Source organism: Aphis gossypii, chromosome X (assembly GCF_020184175.1).
Source record: "Aphis gossypii isolate Hap1 chromosome X, ASM2018417v2, whole genome shotgun sequence".
NCBI lineage: Eukaryota > Metazoa > Arthropoda > Insecta > Hemiptera > Aphididae > Aphis > Aphis gossypii.
In genome coordinates this window covers 17,388,181-17,410,832 of record NC_065533.1, presented here as the reverse complement: position 1 = coordinate 17,410,832, position 22,652 = coordinate 17,388,181, and the positions used below count along the sequence as shown (strand labels likewise).

Here is a 22,652-nt window from a genome sequence, read left to right as displayed (position 1 = left end):
TTTATATATAAATACAAAAAAAAAAAAAATATTGAATATGTTAAATGAAATGCTTATACAAATTTTAGTAACCGTTTTCATTCTTGATTATGTAAAAAGAAAAATCGTCAATCAATTGTTGTACATTTATTGTTTAGCCCTAATAAAGATGTATAAAAAATAAATAAAATATATAATAAAAAATTAACTAATTGGTAATTGTACAAAAAAATCTCTTCTAGATTCTATAGTGCATGCATTTACTCTGTCAAAAGTATTTGCTGGTTTAAAATGTTAACCTCTTAGAAACTGTTTTTAAATAGTATATTCTAACTGGAAGATACTATTCGAAAAGTTTGTTATTATAATAATCTAGAATCAAGACTATAATAATACTATTATGTTATTTCATATAAACATAGCTTCATCATAACCTTACGATGAAAGTGTGGTGTTCCGAGATTCGGCCAATCCTCTCCGTGTTACTCTCAGGATCTGTGATATATTCGGCCTGAACTTGTGGTCAACTATTATGCAGCTATCTATGAATTTTGTAATCTGTGTGTGTGTAAAATATAAAACATTTGATAATCGTGTTGACGCCAGCATATATAGTATTTAAAACTCGTTTCATAAACAATAGAAATAAACTAATAAATAATAATCAATAATAAGGTACATTACAATATTCATTCGACATAAAAATATATACTTATATATGTATCAATTTTCTTTTTTATTTGTACTAATGAAAAAAGTATACAAATATTTGATTACTATACAATCGTATATCATAGTTTAAAATCAAGCTGTATTTGTCTTATAAATATCCTTAACCCAATCATGGCTTAGTTTATCTGAAGTTTAAACCATTAAATACTTTATTCAAGTCTTCTGAAATAGATTTTTAAAAGTATAAAATATTTTGCTAAAATAATGATTGCTACATTTTATAGCACTTATATTTGTCAGAAAATATTTTCATATGTAAAATATCAAAAAAATAAAATAAACATTTCCCCAATAAAGAGACAAACATTGGTATGCACGTTTTTTGACGATTATCAGTCTCCAGAATATAATTAGTTCTATACTTTCATATTATGGAAGTCAACATAAATAACAAATTATTAGAAAATATATAATCTCGTTCTAAAAACTATAATTTTGTATACTTATTTACTCGAGAATTATTTGTTTTTATTTAAAGCTATTATAATGATAAATTATTATTTTTTAAATTTTCTCCAATTAATATATTTTATAAAAAAATTAGTTAATAAGGAAAACTCAATAATGAAACTCATAATATGAATTGATACTAATATATTATTAATGTTAGTATACCATATTAAAATAGTATTTTAATGACATAAATTCTAATATTAGATGCGACCCTCTGAAAAACTGGAAAAAATGTAGCCCACATCGTTTTTAAAATTTCTGATCTCTGGTCTAAATTATTGTAAATACAGTCAAGTCTCGAACTCAAAATTTTTTTTTGTCGCTTTGGGATTCCTATGCACTCAATACAATATTTGTAAATCGAAAATACATAAGTCGAATTAATTTTTACCTCGCTTGAAATTCGAGTTATCGAGACTCGACTACAAATCGGTCATAAAGTACCGACGATTAAGTATATCAATATGGAATATAAACACAAAATACTGACCTTTATGGAATAGATATCTGAAGGTATAGGTGGGTAGAATCCATTTATTATTCGTTTGGTCATCAAGTTCATATCTAAGGTATTCAAATGAAATGGTGCTTGAAGTGCTACCAACTAAAACAAAACTGCCAAAGTGAATGATGACTTTATAAATCATATTAATTAAATACAGTTTTAAAAGAAACTGTACCAAATTATTTAATTAGTACTGCATAGTGAGTACTATATACCGTTAGCAGGGGTGAATACTTTTGAATGAAAATTAGTCGGCCATGACTAAGATAAATAGTAAAATAGGTTATTTATACAGATTTTTCAGAAAATATTCTATTAACTATTAAATATATAATTAGTATTTAATTATTATAATTACATATATTTATAATATAGTATAGCAACTTATATAATTCATAATTTAATTACGTCTTTCTGTAAATACCGTAAAACAATAAAAAAAATAAAAAAATGTCATTGCGTATAGTTAAATTCATAACAATAAAATATACATAAAAATTTTAAGCTCCCATTGATAATTTATTTTTAATATTTTTATATGTATGTAGGAACAACTAATTATACTCATATCTTAGATCTTATATTAAATTTTCAAGAATTTTGACCCAGCTAATAATGTTTTATCGATATTTGTATAAAAAAAAAAGAAAAAAATGTCATGTCTAGCTCAATAGTTTAAAAATTTTGAAAATTTAATCGTAAATAAAAAATAATATTACAAACATTTGTTTGAAAATTTAAAGTTTAATAATGTACCTACGTCCTACAATCTACATAATATAATACAACTATAAGGTACCTATATAGGTTATAGGTACCTATATGAAAAGACATTGTATTATATTATAATATTATATTTTACTTTACGATTCGGTCATATTGTCTCATTAATAATTTGCAAAAAGAGTTACTAAGTTTAAAATAGCTGCTTATTTGTACTTCGTAAGTAAATATAGGTATAACTTATCATTTAATTTCCTTTAACTATACTGATCAGTGATAACATATTTCAAATTCTTACTTCTTAGCGGAATGATTTATGCACCTATTGATTTTACAATGTGTATTTATTTTTATTATTTATTTATGTTTGTGTGTATTATCAGTAATGGTTTCTAATATCAATTTGTAGGTACTTTATTGTAGTCAAAATTAAAAACTCGTAGTATTTTTCGAAATAATCAGAAAAAACAAACAATTTTTTTTTATTGTAGGTACAAAAACATAATCTAAAACACTTGAAATTTGCTACAAAAGTTTGTTTCATTTTCTACATGTAGTGGAATTTTCTAAACATTGACGCTTTTTTAATTATATTTATATAGACATTTTCATTTTTTTTCATCTATAAATGAACAAAAAATTATTTTCTTAGTCAAAATTCTCGAAAAATTAATAGAAAATACTAACCTACATAAGTTGTTCTCATATAGTCATATCTGTATGTATATATAATTATTAAAATACAAAGGCACAATTATTTTTTAAATGTATTTGAAATTCAAAATTTTATCAAGTTTGTTAAAATCTCAATTATATTATTATTCATACCACTAGTTTATAATATATGTAATAGTATTAGTATCACCACTATCGCTAAAATAGTATTATATGGCTCGCATAATCACAGACGTTGTATAATGCGTAAATAATTAATAAGGTCAACCATATTATCTCATAATACATTTTGTAGATCACCTTCTATATTTCAGCTATGCTCACATAAATAAAACAATAGAACTAATTATTATAATGATATTTAAAAAAAAAACGTTTTACAATAATCAAACCACATCTAGGTATAATTATAAAGTATTAAAAATATACTCACCTCTAAAGTATAAAATAAAAAATATATAATTATGATTATTCTGTTGTTTACATTTGATTTTGAGATATATTTTTTAATTGCGAAGAGGGTTTTTTGACTAGCTTATTTTGAATTTTAATTTTCTAAGACTAGCGTCTATAGCCTCTGACTTTTAAATCCAGGTTATGCCCAACTGTCCAAGCTCCTCAAGCCTCATACATTAATTAAACATTAAAATTATTTTAATAATAAAATACACAGTTTTAGCCTTTATAAGTAACTACATACAATTCAATAAATTGTTACCTTCATAATTATAAATTGCATTAGTTTCTAAATTTGTATAGGTGTGTCTAGAACTCTAGAAGTATCAAGTATGGTGTTTTTAAATTTTAAACATTAATCAATAATCAGGGTACGATAAATTATTATAGTGTAACATACCTCGTATATGACACAAGCCATTGACCATACATCGCTATCAAAGTAATACTTTTGGTGTAACATCCTCTCAGGGCTCATGTACAACGGAGAGCCTAACACCGATCGACAGGTCATGTCTACACCGTTCGTTATGTCTTTGCTGAATCCAAAGTCACCAAGCTTAATTTTCACTTCTTTCCACCGTTCATAAAGCGAATTCTTTTCTTCTTTCAGTCCGTATACGAAAATGTTAGCCGGCTTGATGTCTGCATACGAATAATTTATCATGGTGGTATAGTACTTATATTATATGTACAATTATAAATGGTTTCTTATATTAAAAAAGTAATAATGATATTAAGCGACAATAATAGAATCTACAGATTAAAAAAATACTATATACACCAATAATTTGACTTTTTAACAGCAATTAAAATTTAAATTACTATGAAAAATTACTACTTAAAAATTAACCTAAAAATGTATTACCTAAAAATTACTATTTTAATTAAAATGATGTTCAATGTTCAAATTGTCAATGTTATAGATATGTATTTATATAGATTATAAGTTAGTATAATATTAAATAAAATTTGAATTAACATAATATAAACTTATAATTGATATTTTGAATTTACAGAAATTTAAGTGTAGTAAGACTACGACTCTACGAGCATCATAGGCATGTCATGTGTGTAATAGTGCAGTGAATATGGTTTTCGTTTTACTTAATAATTTATTTTGGATTTCATGGGACGATGAATACTTTTTTAAATACATACATAGTTAGCCAGTATGAATTATTTTAAAAGTATTGAATTTAAATCAAAATTATTTATCAATAAGAGAAATCGAAAAAAATAAATGTGTCTTTATTAGTGGACGTACCGCTAGTATACGACGTGCAGACATCAATTCTGTACTTCATGATTGATTGTAGGTAAATACCGTTCAACCTGGACATTCATACGATACATTTACGTAGATATAATTATGTTAGAACTAAAAATAATCGAATCTAAATTGAATAATAATAATATAAATCCAATATTTAACAAGGTATACCTAATACTAATTATTAAATGCTAATTTAAACAATTACATTGCTTAATTATTATCATCCACTAGCTACTGTTTATTATTAATTCGTCATGTTCATTGTTCAGTAAACAAAAAAGTGGTTAGAAACTATTTTTAGATAAATGAAAAGTGCTACGAAAAGGTAGATAATAGATATAAATGTATGATATTTTTCAAATGAACGAAAACTGAACAATTAAACAACAAAATTCTTAAAAATGTATCAATTATAGAATAATATTTATATTATAAAATGAATTATATACCTATTCATATAGTGTAAAATATTTTAATATTTTAAAATGTCGGAAATAGAAACTGTGACTCAGTGGCACTCGTACCTTAACTACCAAAATGACAGTGCACGGCAATAATGCCCCGAGGTCCTGGACCGGCTGAACCCTCTTAAATACAATTGGTAAGTATGTACAGAAATTTTAATTTTGTTTTAAAATTTAAATTATATTATTACCTATAAACAAAAAAAAATGTGCAGAACATAATAGATTTAATCTTAGGATATAGACCAGGCTTGGCGTTTATGTTCAATACTGCCTGTTTATTCAAATAATTGTAGATAATGAAAAATGAATAACATAGAGAAAAAGATTATATAATATATTTTGTGAACTTAATTTATTATTTTCAATTAAATTATTAACTATAAAATTATTGTTATTGGAAATGTCTATTTATCGTATTAGCATCGCAGTAGTTGACGTCATAATCGTAATACCTATTAAGACATAAATATAAATAACTTTTAATTATTATTTATTACTAAATATTATTACAAGCAACCATTAGTTTATATTGTGTATTGTATATAAACGGTTTACGTCGTATTATAACTATAAACATAACTATTATCCGATAATGATTCAAGATTTTACGCGACATAAATAGAAACACTTGCTATAATAATAATTAATAATAATTATAATAGTAATTATAAGAAAATAATTATTTGTATTTTCTGGTTTATCCTTATAAATGTAATTTTACATTTGAATGTCAAATCATCTGGACGTCTAAATTTAGAACAAGTTTCATTTTTAAATAATAATTTTTGTTATAGGTACCTTGTGTTAATTGTGTTCAAAGAGTTTGGACATATTTTAGGTAATTATTATTTACATATTTGAATATCTTCATACAGCAATAATAGATAACACTGTTCGTGGGCTTTGAATTAAAGTTACATTTAGCTTTATTTTATCTGTACGACTATATACCAGTACTATTAGACATGGTACATGTAATGAAGGTATAATAATAAAAACTATTGGTTTTTTTAAATAAATTAAATTGAAAATTATTTGTTAGCATAAATAGATGGTAGGCAGTGGCAAACAGGCAAACATTTGATACTGCCCTGGGAGTCTGGGACCCAAATATGTTCAAAACTGAAAAATTTTTAATATTTCAAAAAAGTAATTAATACAAATTGACTTGTATTTTTAATTTTTATATTTCACTAATAAATATGAATAGGATAAAAAAAATAAAAACATTGTTATAATGGGGCCAAAAATGATTCACCCTTTCTTTCTTAGGACACCGCTAAAACAATGGGTTTTTTTAGTGTCTACCAATGTATATACCAATGTAGTTAACGACTGCTTTAGGGAAATGATTTTTAAAAATGTTCATTAAAAAAATTTAAATAAAATATTTTATACCTCGGTGCATGATTCTTGATGTATGCATGTGATAAAGTGCACTGGATAATTGGACGGCACAGGACCAAATGATTGGTTCTTTAATTAGACTAAACTCATCATAATGTTCTTGAATGATCCGTCTTAAATCTCCACCAGTTGCAAGTTCCAAGCCAATTTTCAATTCAAAATCCGAAAAATCCCACCAGAAACATCGTATTATATTTGAATGATTCAGTTTCTATTAATAACATAAATAATTTAATATTTTACACATTAGAAATATTTTTTTTATTTTAATAGTAAATTCATTATCGCTTATGATTTTTGATACTCTGTTTTACAATTTATGTAAATATTTTTGAAAAAAAAAAATGAATAATTAAATTTCATGATAAAATACCAAGGAATCAAAAATAGTGACGTTAGTACTTTAGAAATTTAGAAATAAATTTTTTTTTTTAACTGTATGGAATATTATAGTTATATAACTGTGTATAGCTGATAGCTGGTTAAAAGGTAATCTATATACAGTCATACAGAGAAACTTGAGGAACGTGTATATCTATTATAAGGACACATTTTGTGAGACGAGGACATAAGGTATGAATGTAAAAAAATTATTATTTACATATATTTAACAGAAAAAAAACTATGATATAATAATTAATAAATTACTACTTCAATTTGCAAAGCAATGAAAATATTCCTAATTGTTTTTCTTTTCTTGTAGATAATATTTAATATTATTTAAAAAAATTTTTAATACGAGTATTAATTTTTAAAAATACCTATTTTATGTAAATGTGTTCGAAATCAACATTAATATTAATGTACAAGGTGTTCCATTAAGAACGTCGGATTTAATTTTATTATTAATAAATTTAGAACAAATCATATAGAACAGAAATATGATATGAACGTGTTATATTTTACATTCTGCATTTTTTGATTTATGTACAGAGTAAAACATCTGCAACTACACTTGTTATGAGACCCTCATGGCCTCATTCGCTAATAAATATCCGGGTTTAGTTCACCAATGAAGCAAAGATTTTCTTCCTTCAATTTTTCAATTTGTTTTCATAGCCATGAGCTTTGATGTAAGTCTAAAGAAAGGAATCTAGTGGAATTAAATCAGAGAGGCCAGTTTTGGTCATCATTTCATGAAAGAAGTTGACCAGCAAATTGTTCGCACAATAACAATAAAAAACAGACTGAAGTTTTCTAGCGTAGCGTTATTGTTAATTATAGGTATTACTCATTAAATAAATCGGAAAATGGATAATATAAGTTCATATCCCTTTTTTGTTAAAAAAAAAAAAAAAATTCTAATAAAGTAATAACAAGATTAAATCCAGCGTTCTAAATGAAACAGCATTTAGAATTTAGATATATTATCAATTATCATACATAATTTATAAGTTTAATGTAGGTACCTACTACCTACAGGCTATAGTGGCTATAGTACATATTATATTATAATAATAAGTACTTATACTAGACTTAGTGGTAAAATATTGTGTATAATTAAAGCAAAATGTTAAATAGTTGGAACTTATGTATTGAACAACTTAAAAAATATATTTATATCAGTATAATAAAGTATGTACCACGATTTGTCACGCTGTTAAACACAATAAGACAATTGAACGCGTACCTATGACTTTTTTATGTGTGTTAATTTAATCCAACTGCCAAAGTGCCAACTATACATTTCAACGCATGCCAATTCGAAGCGTAAAATTAAAATAGTATATTGACTGGGATAAGATTAAAAATACATAAATATTATTACAACGCAATAATTTATAATCTATTAAAAATTAATTTAAATTAATAATTTCATATTAATTACATTTTAGAAGTAGTTAATCTCAATATAGTTTATATTATTGTAATAACTGTTACGGCATATTCTTTCGTTTTATTGATTGTTTTTTTTTCACTTTAATATTCGTTTTAGGTAATTGATACATGATTAATGGTTATGTTGTTAATATTATAATTTCATCGATATATAGAATCAATGTGTATTCGATAAAATAACTTATAAATTATAATGCAAGGTATTTACTTTGCATTGTAGCTATGTGCTCGTACAGGCATCTTCATAATATTTTTTCTCCGCTTTTTCGGTTTTATTTGGAAAGAAATCGACTAAAACAAGTAGACCTCGTTTACTTTTAATATTCTCCAATTTTATTACTATATTTTTATTCGTTAGATTTGTAAAACTCTTGGTAAATACTCGGTATTGTATATTATTATATTAATTATATTATTTGTAATAAAGGTGACAAATGACAATATTGTGAAATGCGTAATGCGTATTATGATGTTTCTGAGTTTCTGATAAGCATTTTACAAACGGCAATAAAAATAAACTTGATGTATTCAGAGTTTTTCAACCTTAGGTATACCTCTATATCGTTAATAATAATGTGCACAAACTAAAAAAATCCGCCAAAATAACTTGAAATATAGTTGCGTCAAATTGACTGCGTCCATCCATTAATTCTTACCTATCTTAAGTTATCCTATTCTATAATTGTATTTTTTCAATTAAATTTATTCCTGGGCTTTTTTTGCGACCCCCTCCTGAACATCTTTATTTAACTTACACCTTTACTTTACACTGTTATAAATATTTTTCATACTTATACAGTTATAATTCGCTTAAAAATTAAAAAATCGTAAAAAATCAACAAGAGAACACATAGATAATGACATAATGTTCTTACCTTAAAATTTGGTTATAACTTAATAAATCAATTCACTCTAATATGAAAACTAAAAGCACATTATTGAAACTGGTGAACAAAAATTTATGAGGCTTGATAAGTTCCTACGCAAAACATAGCAGGTAAGTAGTTACATATGTAAATTCCTACACAAATAAAATTACACCAATATGTTTTGTAGGAAGTTTCATGACTGAAAAATCAGAAAATAATAAAATAAACGTACTTTGTGATTATTTAGTGACTAATATTAAATAGATGATAATATGACGTTTGCCCCTAGGTTTGGGCTAGTGCTAATGTCTAATTCTGATAAAAGTCTTACTACAAATGTAGGTGAAAACTTTCATTCTGAATTCAACTCAAATTCTTATCATGATTATCCTAATATATTCAAAATAATTGAAGTTATAAAAATATTTTAAACAAACACATATTATATAAAAAATAAATAAGAACATAAAATTAAAAAACAGTAAAAAAAAAAAGAAGAAAAATAAAATGATATCAATTACAAATAACAATACAATATCAGATACCTAACTTTGAAAAAATAAGACAGTATAACTATGTGAAGTGTTTAAGCTTTCGGAATAAATAATCCACATAAAATGTAATCTGAATTACCATTATAATTAGTACTTAATAAGTGATATATAAGTAAAACATTTTTACATATGTACATATATAAATTATAAAATAATTATAATTATCGTGTATATTATAAATTATGTATAATATATTCTACTGAATTCAATTACAAATTGGATTAGACTTGTACTACATACATGACATACATCATACATTGAGTATTATTTAAATCAAATGTATATATTTTATGCGCAAAAAACCGATATTAATTTAATATTTAAAGTATGTATATATCGTAAGAATCTCAAATGTTAAGTCCTAATTCATTTTTTAACTAGTGGACAAAAAGTTAAGTTATGTTGGAGTACATATTTTTATGTCGATTTAAGTAACTTCCAATGTTATTAGGTTTAAACTGTTTTAAATATAAATTATTTGTGTCGAACAGTCGTCCAAAAATGTGGAAGCTTATATTCAAATTTTACGAAGAAGTTTATTATCAGATTAGACAAATGTAGAATTAAATTAAATAGAATATATAAGTAATAACTAATAAACAAGCATGTCGAGTAGGCAGCTAGGTGATATAATACAGTAAAAGTGCATTAGTTACCAGTCATAACACTATAATATTATTCCTATTTAATATCTGTACAGTATATATCTATATACATAAATACGTAATACTTTGATACTTCATCGATTGATCATTTATATTAGTTACAATATTAATTTCCGTTGGTATAAATATTTAAAACTAATTAAAATTTAAAACACTACGATTTAAAAAAACTAAAACGAAATATGCATAAGTACCTATTATTCACTCTGGCATATACCAACAGGCCAATCAAGCTCGCATAAGGTATAACGACTTAAAAATTATTTATTTTAAAGTAAACTTTTTTTTTTTAATACACATCTACTGCTATAATAATTATTTTGATTATATAATATATGCCACACGTGTAATTTAAAAGACATTACAAACAGATTGGACGTGCTAGTAAAATGTTTAAGTCTTATCGCATGATGACTATTTCGAATGAAAACAAGAAATAATATACGTAATAATACGAAAATAATATTAAGCGTAATTTTTATTACTTCAATCTATAATATATTTTATAGGTAACTAGCAAACTAGGTACGATATTTTTAAAAACTAACACTCATAACACTGTAACGCATGAACTGCGTAAATTAACCTATAGGTACTGACTAATGAGTGTAAAAAATATTCATGACGCAGAGTGTAACAGGACCAAAAGAGACACAGTAATTAATGTAATCAAGTTCTGAAGTTCATATCAACTGTGTAATAACTTGTATTCTTAAATAATATATATATATATTTTAAATTTAATTACCATGTATTAACGAAAATAGATTATTGATCAGAACAGGAACATTTACTTTTTAACTATACCAGCTATGTCTGTTACGCCCTGTATTGGTTCATACAGCTCTCAAACTTGCGTTTAAATTAAATTTAAATTTTATAGGGCATCGAGTAGAAGATTAAATTAGTGAAAAATAAACGTCAACATGCTGTTTTCATAAAAAAAATTAATTTAATATAATAAATATAAAAACTAAAAACAATTTAATTCCTGTATCTTAAAGTACTCGCCGCCATCGTGTATGTATGCGACAAGATTATGTAGCCAATACCTAGGTATCTGTAGGTAATATATCAGACCTTTACCGCGGTTATAAACAACACCACAAACACGCACGAACATATTATTATGTTAATTATTAATGACGCGTACACGCGTGTGCCAGAATTTATAGTTAAGTATTAATTACCCTTATGTATTCGCTTTTATTTATTACTATATTATATTATTATACAAAATTTATATAAATTTGAGTACCTATATTATATAGATGAACATGACATTATGGTATACCGACCTTCAGGATGCTGATTTCGTTCACGCAATCCTGCACGGTTTTGAGGTCGTTGACAATGTTCCGCAAGTGCACGATTTTCAGGGCTATGTGCTCGTTGTCCGGCTGAACCAGCGCTTTGTACACCGTGCTGAACGTCCCTTTGCCCAACACCCGGTCGAAAATCACTCGCCTGCACGACTGTCGCTCGTCATCGGTGGTCATGATGACGAATAATATTATACGGTAATTAAATCGGTACGTAATACGTAATAATATAATAATAAAATAATAATTACTACGCAACACGTACAATCGAAACGTAAAGCGATGATATCGTTATAATAAACGGCAATAATAACATTATTATTTTAAAATTCACGCGCGCGCACGTCCTCGCGCATCTCTCGAGAATCGCGGCGATCGACTGTGACAATATAATATGTGTATCTAATAAAATATTATCCGATGGTCCGGGCCAAAAACGTCGTCGGTAGGTACAACACGACTGTGAACGCCGTGTGGAGAAATTACGTGTGGACCGATAACCCGACTAGCAATACCGCACGTATACTAATCGCACGATACGGCGACTACACATTTTTCACGCCGCCGCAATGTCAATATATAATAATAATGATAAATAATAATAATGCAATAATTATCGTTTAGACTGTTTAGAGCGTTCGTCATATCGTTAGGTACCTATATAATAATAATATGTCCTGTAACGTCGCAGTACGACAGCTACTTCAATAGTTGTCGTGGCCTGTACGTACGACGTACCTGGTACCTAATCCGCGTACGTATATATTATTATATGATATAGCAAGTACCTACCCCCCCCGCGCCGTCGGTTGGATGATGATAATAATGACATTAATGATAATAATACAGACGTAAATAAATATTGTCACCGCCTTCGATAAACTGCACGACCGGCGTAAAGTCCGTCCGACCGGCGGTGTTTTACTTATCCATTAATTTACACTGTATAACGACGTATAGAGGCGACACTGCCGTGGTATTAAAGTCCAACGAATTTATCGCAAACTGACGGGTGACGCAATTCCTATTCTTATTCCTAAATGCTTGAAATTTTTCTACTGTATAAAAATACGGTTCTGAAATTTATATAATATATATAATATGTTTTTGTTATAATACCGTACAAGATGGATTTCAATAGATTGCGTGTTTTATAATACAATATTATAATAAGTTTATTTATGTATTACGTTATTGGGGGTATTGTTTTCAACCGTATCAGAGCACTTTGACCACTTTGTAAAATAGGTAAGTATACTATTAAATTTAAAAAAAAGGGGTAAATTAGGTAACCGCGCTCTGCTGTAAAAAGTAGGCGTCGAGTGTACCTTGTCATTGAGTAATTTATGGTAGTATTTCAGTCGGTGGAAGACGGTCCGTTAGCATCGATATGAAATGAGATAAGAAAAGAACCGTATTGCACTAGAGTGCCAAAATCCTAGGTACCTATGTGCCACAATTAGATATATTAATATGCCTGTATGCCTTTTTCCAGATATTAAACTTAGAACTATATCGTTCAAAAACCCCAAACGTATATTCTTAATCGACAAATTTATCATCTAATTAAGATTATAATGTGTGAGTAGTTTTATAACAAAACTTGTAATACAACATAATATTATTGTTATTCGTGTAAACTCGAAAATTGATTATACAAAAACTAATACTTTTAAAAGTATTGCATGCATTTTATTAAATGATTATGATTGATAAATCAATTTATTTTACAACATGTAATACAGTATAGGTTTAAATTATTTTTCAATATAACACTATATTCGTTTATACAATATACACTATTATATTTTTGTATACCATGCGTATATAAAATACCTAAAATCGTTATTCATCGATAAATGCCTATTTAATTTCAATTACCAAATTTCAACTTAAAATATCAATTTATAAAAAGAAAATGGGATGTATATTTTTAGACTTATAGTTACTGTATAAACTACCTACTTATGATGAACCTTATACTCGTATTATAATTGCAATCATTGTCTATAAAAATTGAACATTTTATAATTTTTAAGCTACTAAATTATTTGTGATTTTATCGATTTACTTATAAATAAAAATCATGGTGTCTTTATGTATCTTTAATATTTTTAAATAGCTATATAATAACAATTTATTAGTTTTTTATTACATTTTCAAGCTTTTTGAACCAACATAAAATTCGTTATCGACAATAATGTAAACAATGTTAATAAATAGCGTAATAAGAGTAAATTTACTAATTTACTTTATTTATTTACTTTTTATATTAATATATAACTAAATACAGGAAATAATAATATAAACATTAATACTGAATACTGAGTCTATGATTATTCGTTTTTAAATTTTTTAAATTAAGTCAATCATTTGATGAGAAATCGTTATTTGTTTCGCACATGAATATTTATTTTTATCAAAATTTAAACTTCAAACGCTTATAAAGCTATAAAAAATATACATGAAATTACCTACAATGTTTTTTCTTTAGCTATGAAGCAAACCTTGTATTTAATTTTCAAATCTAAATACTTATGCTTTAGAATATTAATGATATTTTAACTACAAAATAATTTATAGGTACTGCAACTAATTAGCCATTAGCAAGAAAATAACTAATTTGGCTTATAAACTGCAAGTTAACATTGATATAAATAGGAGGGAGGTAGTTATCTAGAGGAATTATGGAGATTTCAAGTACAATTATTCCATAATAATTCATTATGTATACTGTGTCATAATTATGACCCGAGTCTACTTAACAAAATAATGAAAATATTAACTAATAACGAATTAATACTTATATATATGTCGCACCAAGTTAAACCTTAATAAATCTCTCCTGGTTTGTGTATTTACTATTAACAGTTTTAAGATACCGTGAAAACCAAGCTTTAAATATAAAAAACTCTTTTATAAAGTTATTTCAAATCAAAGTATAAAGTAACTTCAAAACAAAAAAGATAAAATAAGTAACGGTTTAAAGATTAAAAAAGTTTAATGTAAATAATAATAATCCATAATGTTTTAATAATATTATTATTTATATATAACGAATTATTATTATTCTTTTTCTTCAACTTAAAGCCTATCTTTAGATTTTAGTGTGAATTGTATGTGTGTTAAAAAATAATATACTTGACATATAAAACTGTAAAAATCACTTACTGATTATGACATGCGCTTAGTTTTCTTTAATTCAATCCTTGGTTATCCCACAGTTCAAAAACACGGTATGGGCGTATGGCAGCAAATACGAAACGAAATGTAGACATTCTTGTAAAACTCAAATTATACAATGATATAGAATTTTAAACAGGCGAGCAATTTTTCAACACATGTCCTATAGCAATTAGATGAATCATAAAAAAGTACACAAAGTTTTAATGTTTTATAATATTAAGTGTAAATAAACACCACATTAAATATCGAAAGAACGGTCGATGTAAAATGTGTGTAAGACTAAAACACATTTGATAGTTATCGGTCCGATGGCTCCTGTCGGGCCAGAACTTAGGAGTCTTTAATTTGAAATAATTATATTAGGTGGGGTTAATAGGTCGTAAGTGACTAATAACCAAAAATAATTTTGATCAAATAAACACTGGATAATGTGAGATAATGACTTTCATTATAGCAATCGTTAGTCGACATGAGGTGTGACCGTTAATTACAATATAGGTAATCGGAATGAAAATCTCCAAGAAAAATATACCCAAAAATATTATGATAAATAATGCAAAATATTAAAAATTAAATTATTAATAAATAAATAATAATAGTCAATAAAATAATTACTACACCATCACAAAATATTTTAACGATTATGTAAGAGTTTAAAATTTTATTGACATATGATTATCATTAACTATTATATTTTAATAATTTTAACTTTAAAAATTAAAATTTTAGGATTTTTAATAAAATAAATAGTAATTTATCTTAAAACATTCAATTTAAAACATATTTTTGAAAAACCAGGGAGGGGCAAATGCCGCAGCTTGCCCCCCCCCCCTCCGGACACCTATGAATGTGTGTGAAATGAATTGTTTGTAAAAACAAATATTAAAAAAGTGACATTGTAGTAAACATTAAATGATTACAGTAATAATTACGTGTAATTATTACACGTTATGGTGTATGCGCGCACACACTAATATTCATTTATTTCACACGCTAGTGTTTCATTGACATGAAACAGATATACCTGCCACATGATTTGCCTAGTTCCTACTCCTTAGAAAATGACCAACTGGAACACTTTGAATATTATTTACTTTTGATGTAAATTAAAGTTTAATTTTCTTAAAATATAAGTGTAAGTTAAAAGATTTAAATAAGTATTAATTTTAAACATTGCTGAAAATATTCTTTCATAAGAAGCAGAATTTCTTGGACTGAAAGTGCTAAATGTAGCATTTTATATAAATCTGAGAAAACAGATTTTTGGATAATACTTTTTAGCCACTTTAAATTTTCTTGATGATCTTTTATAATTGACAATCATAATTTATAACAATTTATCGCAACCAAAATTTTGGATTTTAATTCAATTTTGTCAATACTTAATAAAACCTGAAAACGTAAGAAAACAAAATCTGACTAATAATAATAATATTAATAATAGTATTACACGATTACCTATATTTTAATAGTTTACCTTATACTGATTTACAACATTTTACCTTAATGAAGTTATCAATTGATATGGCCAGTTAAATGTTTCGTAATTCATGTTTTATGTTAATTATAATACTATCAACCACAGAATAAAAAACATGTTTTTTACTATACTCTTGGGCATTATCTTCATATTCTTATTGAATATTTCATTAATCTGTATCAGTAGAAAATGTAACATGAAAATCCTTTAATGCAGCAGGCTCTTGTATTTTTCCATTTGATACTAAAATAAATCAAGTTGAATTATTTATTTTTAATATTAAGTATTACTTTTACTTTATAGAGTAATAAAAATTCTCATATGTAGATATTATAGAAGGAATTTTTATATCTATATTAATTTAAGTAAAAAAGAACCATTTAAAAAATTATTGTTAAAATTCCTACAAACATTATAAAGTATTACTTTTACATTATTATAAGTTATTGTCCCTTAAAAATTATTTAATAATTACCAACCAATCCATTTAGAAATATCCCAATTAACACTTTCACAAACTTCGTTTTGTAAAACAATTGAATATATTTAAAATGTTCAATAACTGATATTTACTATTCTTGTAACTATGTACTCATTTTATATAACTAATAGCAAAACTATTTTTTTTTTTTATGTAATTGATCAATTCTCAGTTTATTTAAGTAGATACATTGAACTTTATCAGTTGCACATCACTTTGTAATATCAATAAAGAGCTTATAGCTTGTATTATGTTACTATTTAAATGATCTCTACACTTAAATTACTATTGCAAGATAATGATATCATTCATCAAATGCAATTATTAAAATTACACTATTGTTGTCTTTCAGATATTTGAAAGGCTATTGAGATCAATGTATTCAAGATTTTGATCAAATACTGCATGTACAATACAATTGTGTTTAATATATTATATTCATACATAAAAAGTTATATTAAATATTATACATATATAATATTATGTGTGTGTGTGTGTGTACTGTATTTTACCTAAAACCTGACTCGCAGCTGTCTATAGATTGTGCTGTAAGCGTATAAGTTTAAATGATATTGTAATAAGTAGGTACTTACTTACACAAAGAATGTGAGGCAAAAAAAGAAAACTGATTCATAAATGCACATTGTACTCATACTGTCAAAAAAGGCAACACGATTACACTAGCAATTGAGTGGCAAGCAATTTTTTCAAGTATTAGTGGATTCCAATAACTATTCTTCTTTTTAATAGAATATCCTATTTTTGACCATATTTTTAACTGCATAAATTATAAAAACTAGTCACATGTTCTATGTCTTAATATTATGAATACTTGTAAATATCTCATAACCTATAGTACTTATTGTCCCTTTTATCAGTGCTAATGATTTATATTAGGGGTGACCACTCTCTGCATGTGAATAAGCTGTTACTAATTATGTGTATATTAACTAGACAATGAGTGAAAATATCGTTTTATTTTATCAAGTATCGGTCTGTATATTTCACTGGACTAGCAGGTATTGACTACAGATACATGTGAGAATAAAACTTATTATTAATAGTTAATAGTAGATCAGCTCTAACTTTATATTAAATACATGTTTTTAGGATTTAATCGCAGCCATGTTAAGTAAACTTAATTGAGACTTATTGACATTTATAGATATATTACTATACTATTTGTACACAATTCAAAATTAATGATTAATTTTATGCTATTACCTATTAAATTATTTATTCCACTAAAGTATTTGTTTTACATTAAATTTTTATCAATTCAAAAGTAAATAAGTAACAATAATATAAATAAATTATATTATTAACTATTAAAATAAATGTGATGTTTTTGGAAAAATTAATGGAAGTATTTCTTTTATTTACAAACAGTAAAATAAATAAGTACTAATATCAATAAAACCTTTATAATAAATTAACTTATTAAATAGAGTATCAGTGTTTACTCAGAATTGTTAATATTTACATGTAATGGATACTATTTATTATGGTACTCAATTACTCAAATGAATACAAACCATTATAGTGACTTGAGTACTCACTCAAAAAGTACACACACATACCTAGATACTTATACAAAAGAGCAGGTTCCCTGAGTTATTAAAATAATCATAACTTCATGTTATACATTAAAATACTGTTAATTAGCTATATACATAATATGTATAAGATGTTGCAGAATGCAGATGTTGCTAAATTTAACATAGCTTATAAAGTTATAAATTATAATATAATTTATATTGAATATACTTGTACTTAATCTAATCTATTCAATACATTAGCTTTATCATTTATTATTATATATTTAACTAATACATTTTGTTCCTTAACTTCACCAAAATCAAAGAATATTATATTATTCTATAAATATGAAAAAAGATTTCCGAGCCTCAGTCTCAATTAATTACAGTGAAACTTCTAAATAGTGGACACTCTCGGTCACTGTAATTTTGTTAGCAATTTGGAGTGTTCACTATTCAAAGAGAATAATTTTTTAAATTTTATAAAGAATAAATGTTTAAAAGGAAAAAATAGGTACCATATTAAATTTAATTATAGTGTTTTTATATTTAAATTTTTTAACAATATACATAATAATATATGTATAATAATAAAAAATTTAACTGCATTTAAAAAAATATATAAGAAATAAATAGGTGTATACTTAAATTTTACTTGATGGGGAAAAATAAGTTAGCTTAGTTAAGTTGAATATTTTCTGTCATAGTTTTATCATTATTTTTAAATTAGGATTAAAATAGGAATCTACTATTGAGAGGTTTCACTGTATGTTGATAAACAAGTACATACGTGACTATCTTCAGAGCAATAAAATAAATAATTTGAAAAATTAGTAGAATCAAACATTAAATTTATTAACGTATGTTTTCAATTTTTAAATTATTGAGATTTGTTTAACTGAGTAATGTAATTGTACAAAGTATTAGAAACCATGGACCTTAAGTTGATCAGACTTGGCAAGACCACATTTAGTTAACCACTGGCAAATGTTTTCTCGCTGGTCTCCTTGTAACTGTAACACTTCACCGTATTCAGGATGATCAACTACTGTACCATTGCACGCAAACTCCTAAAACATCAAAATTATTAAAATTTATTTTTACAATATAAATAATTTATTAAAAGAGTAAAGATGTTTCTAACATGTAATCTATGATTATAAATTAATTTTATCTTTTAAAATAACAAGTTAACAAGTTAACAAGTTAATTTAACAAGTTCATTGTTAGAAAGTTGAAGAAAAATTGATAACTTTATATATTATTAAGCAAAAACTAAAAATATTAAATGCAATAAAAGTTATTTTTAATATAAGTATATAGATATTAGATACTTATTAAATTATATATAAAATCTAGATAAATTTTTTTTTAAGATAACTAACAAAATTTAGATATTAAGTTTTAAATTTTTAATAAACAAATATTTCTTATTAGTTACTATTACCATTTTGCAAGCTCGTACAATCTTCTTCAAGTCGTATTCTGATGATAGACCTTGAACTGTTGTTAATGTTTTACGGCCATTACGCTGTTGAATTCTTATGTGAACGAGCCCTTCTTGAACGTCATCGTCAGCACCCTTGTTTGCATCAGCAAACGGATCTTAAATATAAAATATCAACAATAAGTTATTTTTAAATGAAACTTTTAACTATTATAGTATTATGTATAAAAATAATCAAAATGGGGTGAGCTTAATAAACTAGATCAAATAATGCAAGTTTGAACTAATATAATATAATATAATACTTATCCCAGATTAATATATAAATATATAAATAAAACAACTACCTATGAATTATATCTGAATCTGATTACTAATTTACAAAAATAAATAAATTGATAACAAATTAAAAAGGTATGTATGAAGAAAAAAGTATACTCAACCTAGTAAGTAATTTGAGTTGTAAGTTTAAGAATTTACCCTAAATAATTGGAAAATTATACAAATTTATATTATAACACATAATGAGAAATTGTACATAGTTTTATCTTCAGATTATTATGATAGAGATCAAAGTTTAGTACATTATTGTTTTGTTAAGAGAATGCTACACCCGTATGTATTATCTCCGTCTTAAAAACTTACAGTATAACAAATTTCCTTTCAATAGAATTAATTTAGAGTTGTTATCTTTAATATTAGAGCGAATTGACCTATTATCAAACTTAAAGATACATTATTTATTATCCCTTGTCAGTTTCTTATAATATTTTGGTTTTTCAAACAAATAATAAGTATATATTATAATACTAAAATATGAAAATGCTCATAATTTGCTTAAAAATTAAAATATTGTAAAAAACTAAAAAATTATAACAGATAATGTTGTTACCTTTAAGTTTGATAATAGGTCAATTCGCTATAGTATTTAAGTTAATAACACTTGCTATATTATAAGTTGGGTATACACTTCCTCGCAGTGCACCCTGGTAACGAGCCGATAACCTGTTATCAACTTAGCTTAAGTATATGGAATCTCGATCAGCGAACTGTGCTTTTCAGTATCTCCCACTAAATGCAAGCATCAACAACAACCTCCACCATACGATAATAATAATAATAATAATAATAATATTATAAGTTTATAAGGAGACAACACTTACAGGTATAGTATTTTCTTACGAGTCTTATGGACAGAACCAAATACACACAATGAAATCTAAAAACTTTAATAGTTCAGTATACTCCTTAAAAAATTCGTTAAAAGATATATAATGATTAAATCACAGATTTTATACCAAAATCCACATACACGTTTCATAATAGTAATTCACGAGTTTCGATAAAATGCCATCAAATAAAATCTAACAAATGTGACAAAACATAAACAAAATCAACTAACGTCTAACACCCACAATACACAATGAGGATGCAACATAACCAACCAAAACAACGAGTAAAAATATTCATGCATCAATGATAGCTGTTAAAGATTGGGATCGGTGGGATCGGTTGTTTGCGATCAGATTCGCTTTCGTACATTTTGACAACTGTGTAAGAACACCGTGTTCTACCGTAGGTACAATACCGTCGGGTTTAGCTGTAATTACACGCCAACGGGTGTATCAAAAACTAAGGCGACGCCCTTAAACACGCTCGCAAGCATTACAAGCAATTAGTTCGGCGACACGCGACTTACATTTCCAATAGAAAATGAAAATGAAAAAAAAAAAAACATACATTTCGCCGTAGGATTCAAACGCGCTCATAGTTCACGGCGTTTTACTTGTAATCAATCCACTGAGGAAAGTGTTTATGATTACGACCACATGCACATTTCTAATTTGTACTTACCAAACACGTTGAGATTTTGGATTGACATGTGTATTGTTCGCGTCTCTTGTTGTATCGACTGGTCTCTTACGATTCCGCTCGATGACAGAACCTTTGGATATTGAAATTAAACTTCAAAAACTTAATAGGAACGCCCGAAAATTGGGAAGAGATTCAAGAGAAGAGACCTGGCGCGCAGTATTACGACTGTATTATATATATTTATATAATACACTTCGATAAATTTTGTCACGAACGGAAAATGAAAATAGTATGAGATCAATCTAAACGTTCAGTCGATTAGGTAAGACGAAAACGAAACATTATGATAATTGATAACGATGGCGCGACCAGTGGGCAGTGACCATAGTTTATAGATTGTAGAACGGACCGAACACGAGGATGGTCTATTGTATTGTGCAAAGGGATATTTAATATCTCCAATTTTGGTCATAATGATTATGTCGTATGGGACTTGTGTCTTACACTATTGATTATATACGTTATTTACCGTAAAGCCGTTTTGTACTTCAGTAGCTAAACATTTTATGAAATGTCGTATTATTTTCACTTTATTTTGGTATAAAATACATGCATGATAAAATACATGTTTAAAATAATGGAATCAAGGAAATATTAAAGATTATTCATAAAAAAGAAACATTTTCACGAGAAATCATAATAAATAGCAAAAAGAAATTTACCTATGTTATATAACATGAAAATCATTGGAGTTACGTCGTGAGACGACGAGTATTTTTACAT

The 22,652-nt window shown here is 25.9% G+C and overlaps 2 protein-coding genes and 1 long non-coding RNA gene across 7 annotated transcripts; 1 reads left to right on the top strand and 2 right to left on the bottom strand.

The window, feature by feature from the left end:
* Positions 1-6: 6 nt before the first annotated feature.
* Positions 7-12,654, bottom strand: LOC114121948 (serine/threonine-protein kinase nekl-3-like). Of its 4 annotated transcripts, none has more exons than XM_027984465.2 (5): positions 11,899-12,640; positions 6,665-6,884; positions 3,924-4,168; positions 1,655-1,768; positions 7-537 (listed from the first exon to the last, which is right to left on the bottom strand). In XM_027984465.2, exons 1-5 carry the CDS (start codon positions 12,097-12,099, stop codon positions 415-417), a joined length of 903 nt encoding a protein of 300 aa, XP_027840266.1. In that variant the 5' UTR covers positions 12,100-12,640; the 3' UTR covers positions 7-414. The 4 variants fall into 4 exon arrangements, 3 of the variants coding, with proteins under 3 accessions (XP_027840266.1, XP_050061556.1, XP_027840267.1); XR_007605553.1 differs by having other exon boundaries at positions 502-537; positions 1,655-3,840; positions 11,899-12,654; XM_050205599.1 differs by lacking the exon at positions 7-537 and adding an exon at positions 727-870 and having other exon boundaries at positions 11,899-12,648.
* LOC126551661 (uncharacterized) lies at positions 12,026-17,522 on the top strand. Of its 2 annotated transcripts, none has more exons than XR_007605559.1 (2): positions 12,026-12,120; positions 17,422-17,522. It is a non-coding gene; the product is annotated as an uncharacterized LOC126551661 (long non-coding RNA). The 2 variants fall into 2 exon arrangements; XR_007605558.1 differs by having other exon boundaries at positions 12,031-12,132.
* Positions 17,523-19,441: 1,919 nt separating this feature from the next.
* On the bottom strand, positions 19,442-22,215 carry LOC114121950 (eukaryotic translation initiation factor eIF1-like). Its single transcript, XM_027984469.2, has 3 exons — positions 21,909-22,215; positions 20,055-20,212; positions 19,442-19,677 (listed from the first exon to the last, which is right to left on the bottom strand). Exons 1-3 carry the CDS (start codon positions 21,934-21,936, stop codon positions 19,531-19,533), a joined length of 333 nt encoding a protein of 110 aa, XP_027840270.1. The 5' UTR covers positions 21,937-22,215; the 3' UTR covers positions 19,442-19,530.
* Between the last annotated feature and the right edge of the window lie 437 nt (positions 22,216-22,652).

What these genes read in the sequence shown, in the direction of transcription:
- LOC114121948 (XM_027984465.2), bottom strand. Translation starts at nt 12,099, where the DNA reads ATGACCACCGATGACGAGCGACAGTCGTGCAGGCGAGTGATTTTCGAC. An exon ending in ACGAAATCAGCATCCTGAAG is followed by an intron (nt 6,885 to 11,898) that starts GTCGGTATACCA and finishes TGTTATTAATAG; the next exon opens with AAACTGAATCATTCAAATAT. An exon ending in TGGCTTGTGTCATATACGAG is followed by an intron (nt 1,769 to 3,923) that starts GTATGTTACACT and finishes GTTTTGTTTTAG; the next exon opens with TTGGTAGCACTTCAAGCACC.
- LOC114121950 (XM_027984469.2), bottom strand. Translation starts at nt 21,936, where the DNA reads ATGTCAATCCAAAATCTCAACGTGTTTG. An exon ending in CCAAAATCTCAACGTGTTTG is followed by an intron (nt 20,213 to 21,908) that starts GTAAGTACAAAT and finishes TTTATATTTAAG; the next exon opens with ATCCGTTTGCTGATGCAAAC. An exon ending in TTGTACGAGCTTGCAAAATG is followed by an intron (nt 19,678 to 20,054) that starts GTAATAGTAACT and finishes TTGATGTTTTAG; the next exon opens with GAGTTTGCGTGCAATGGTAC.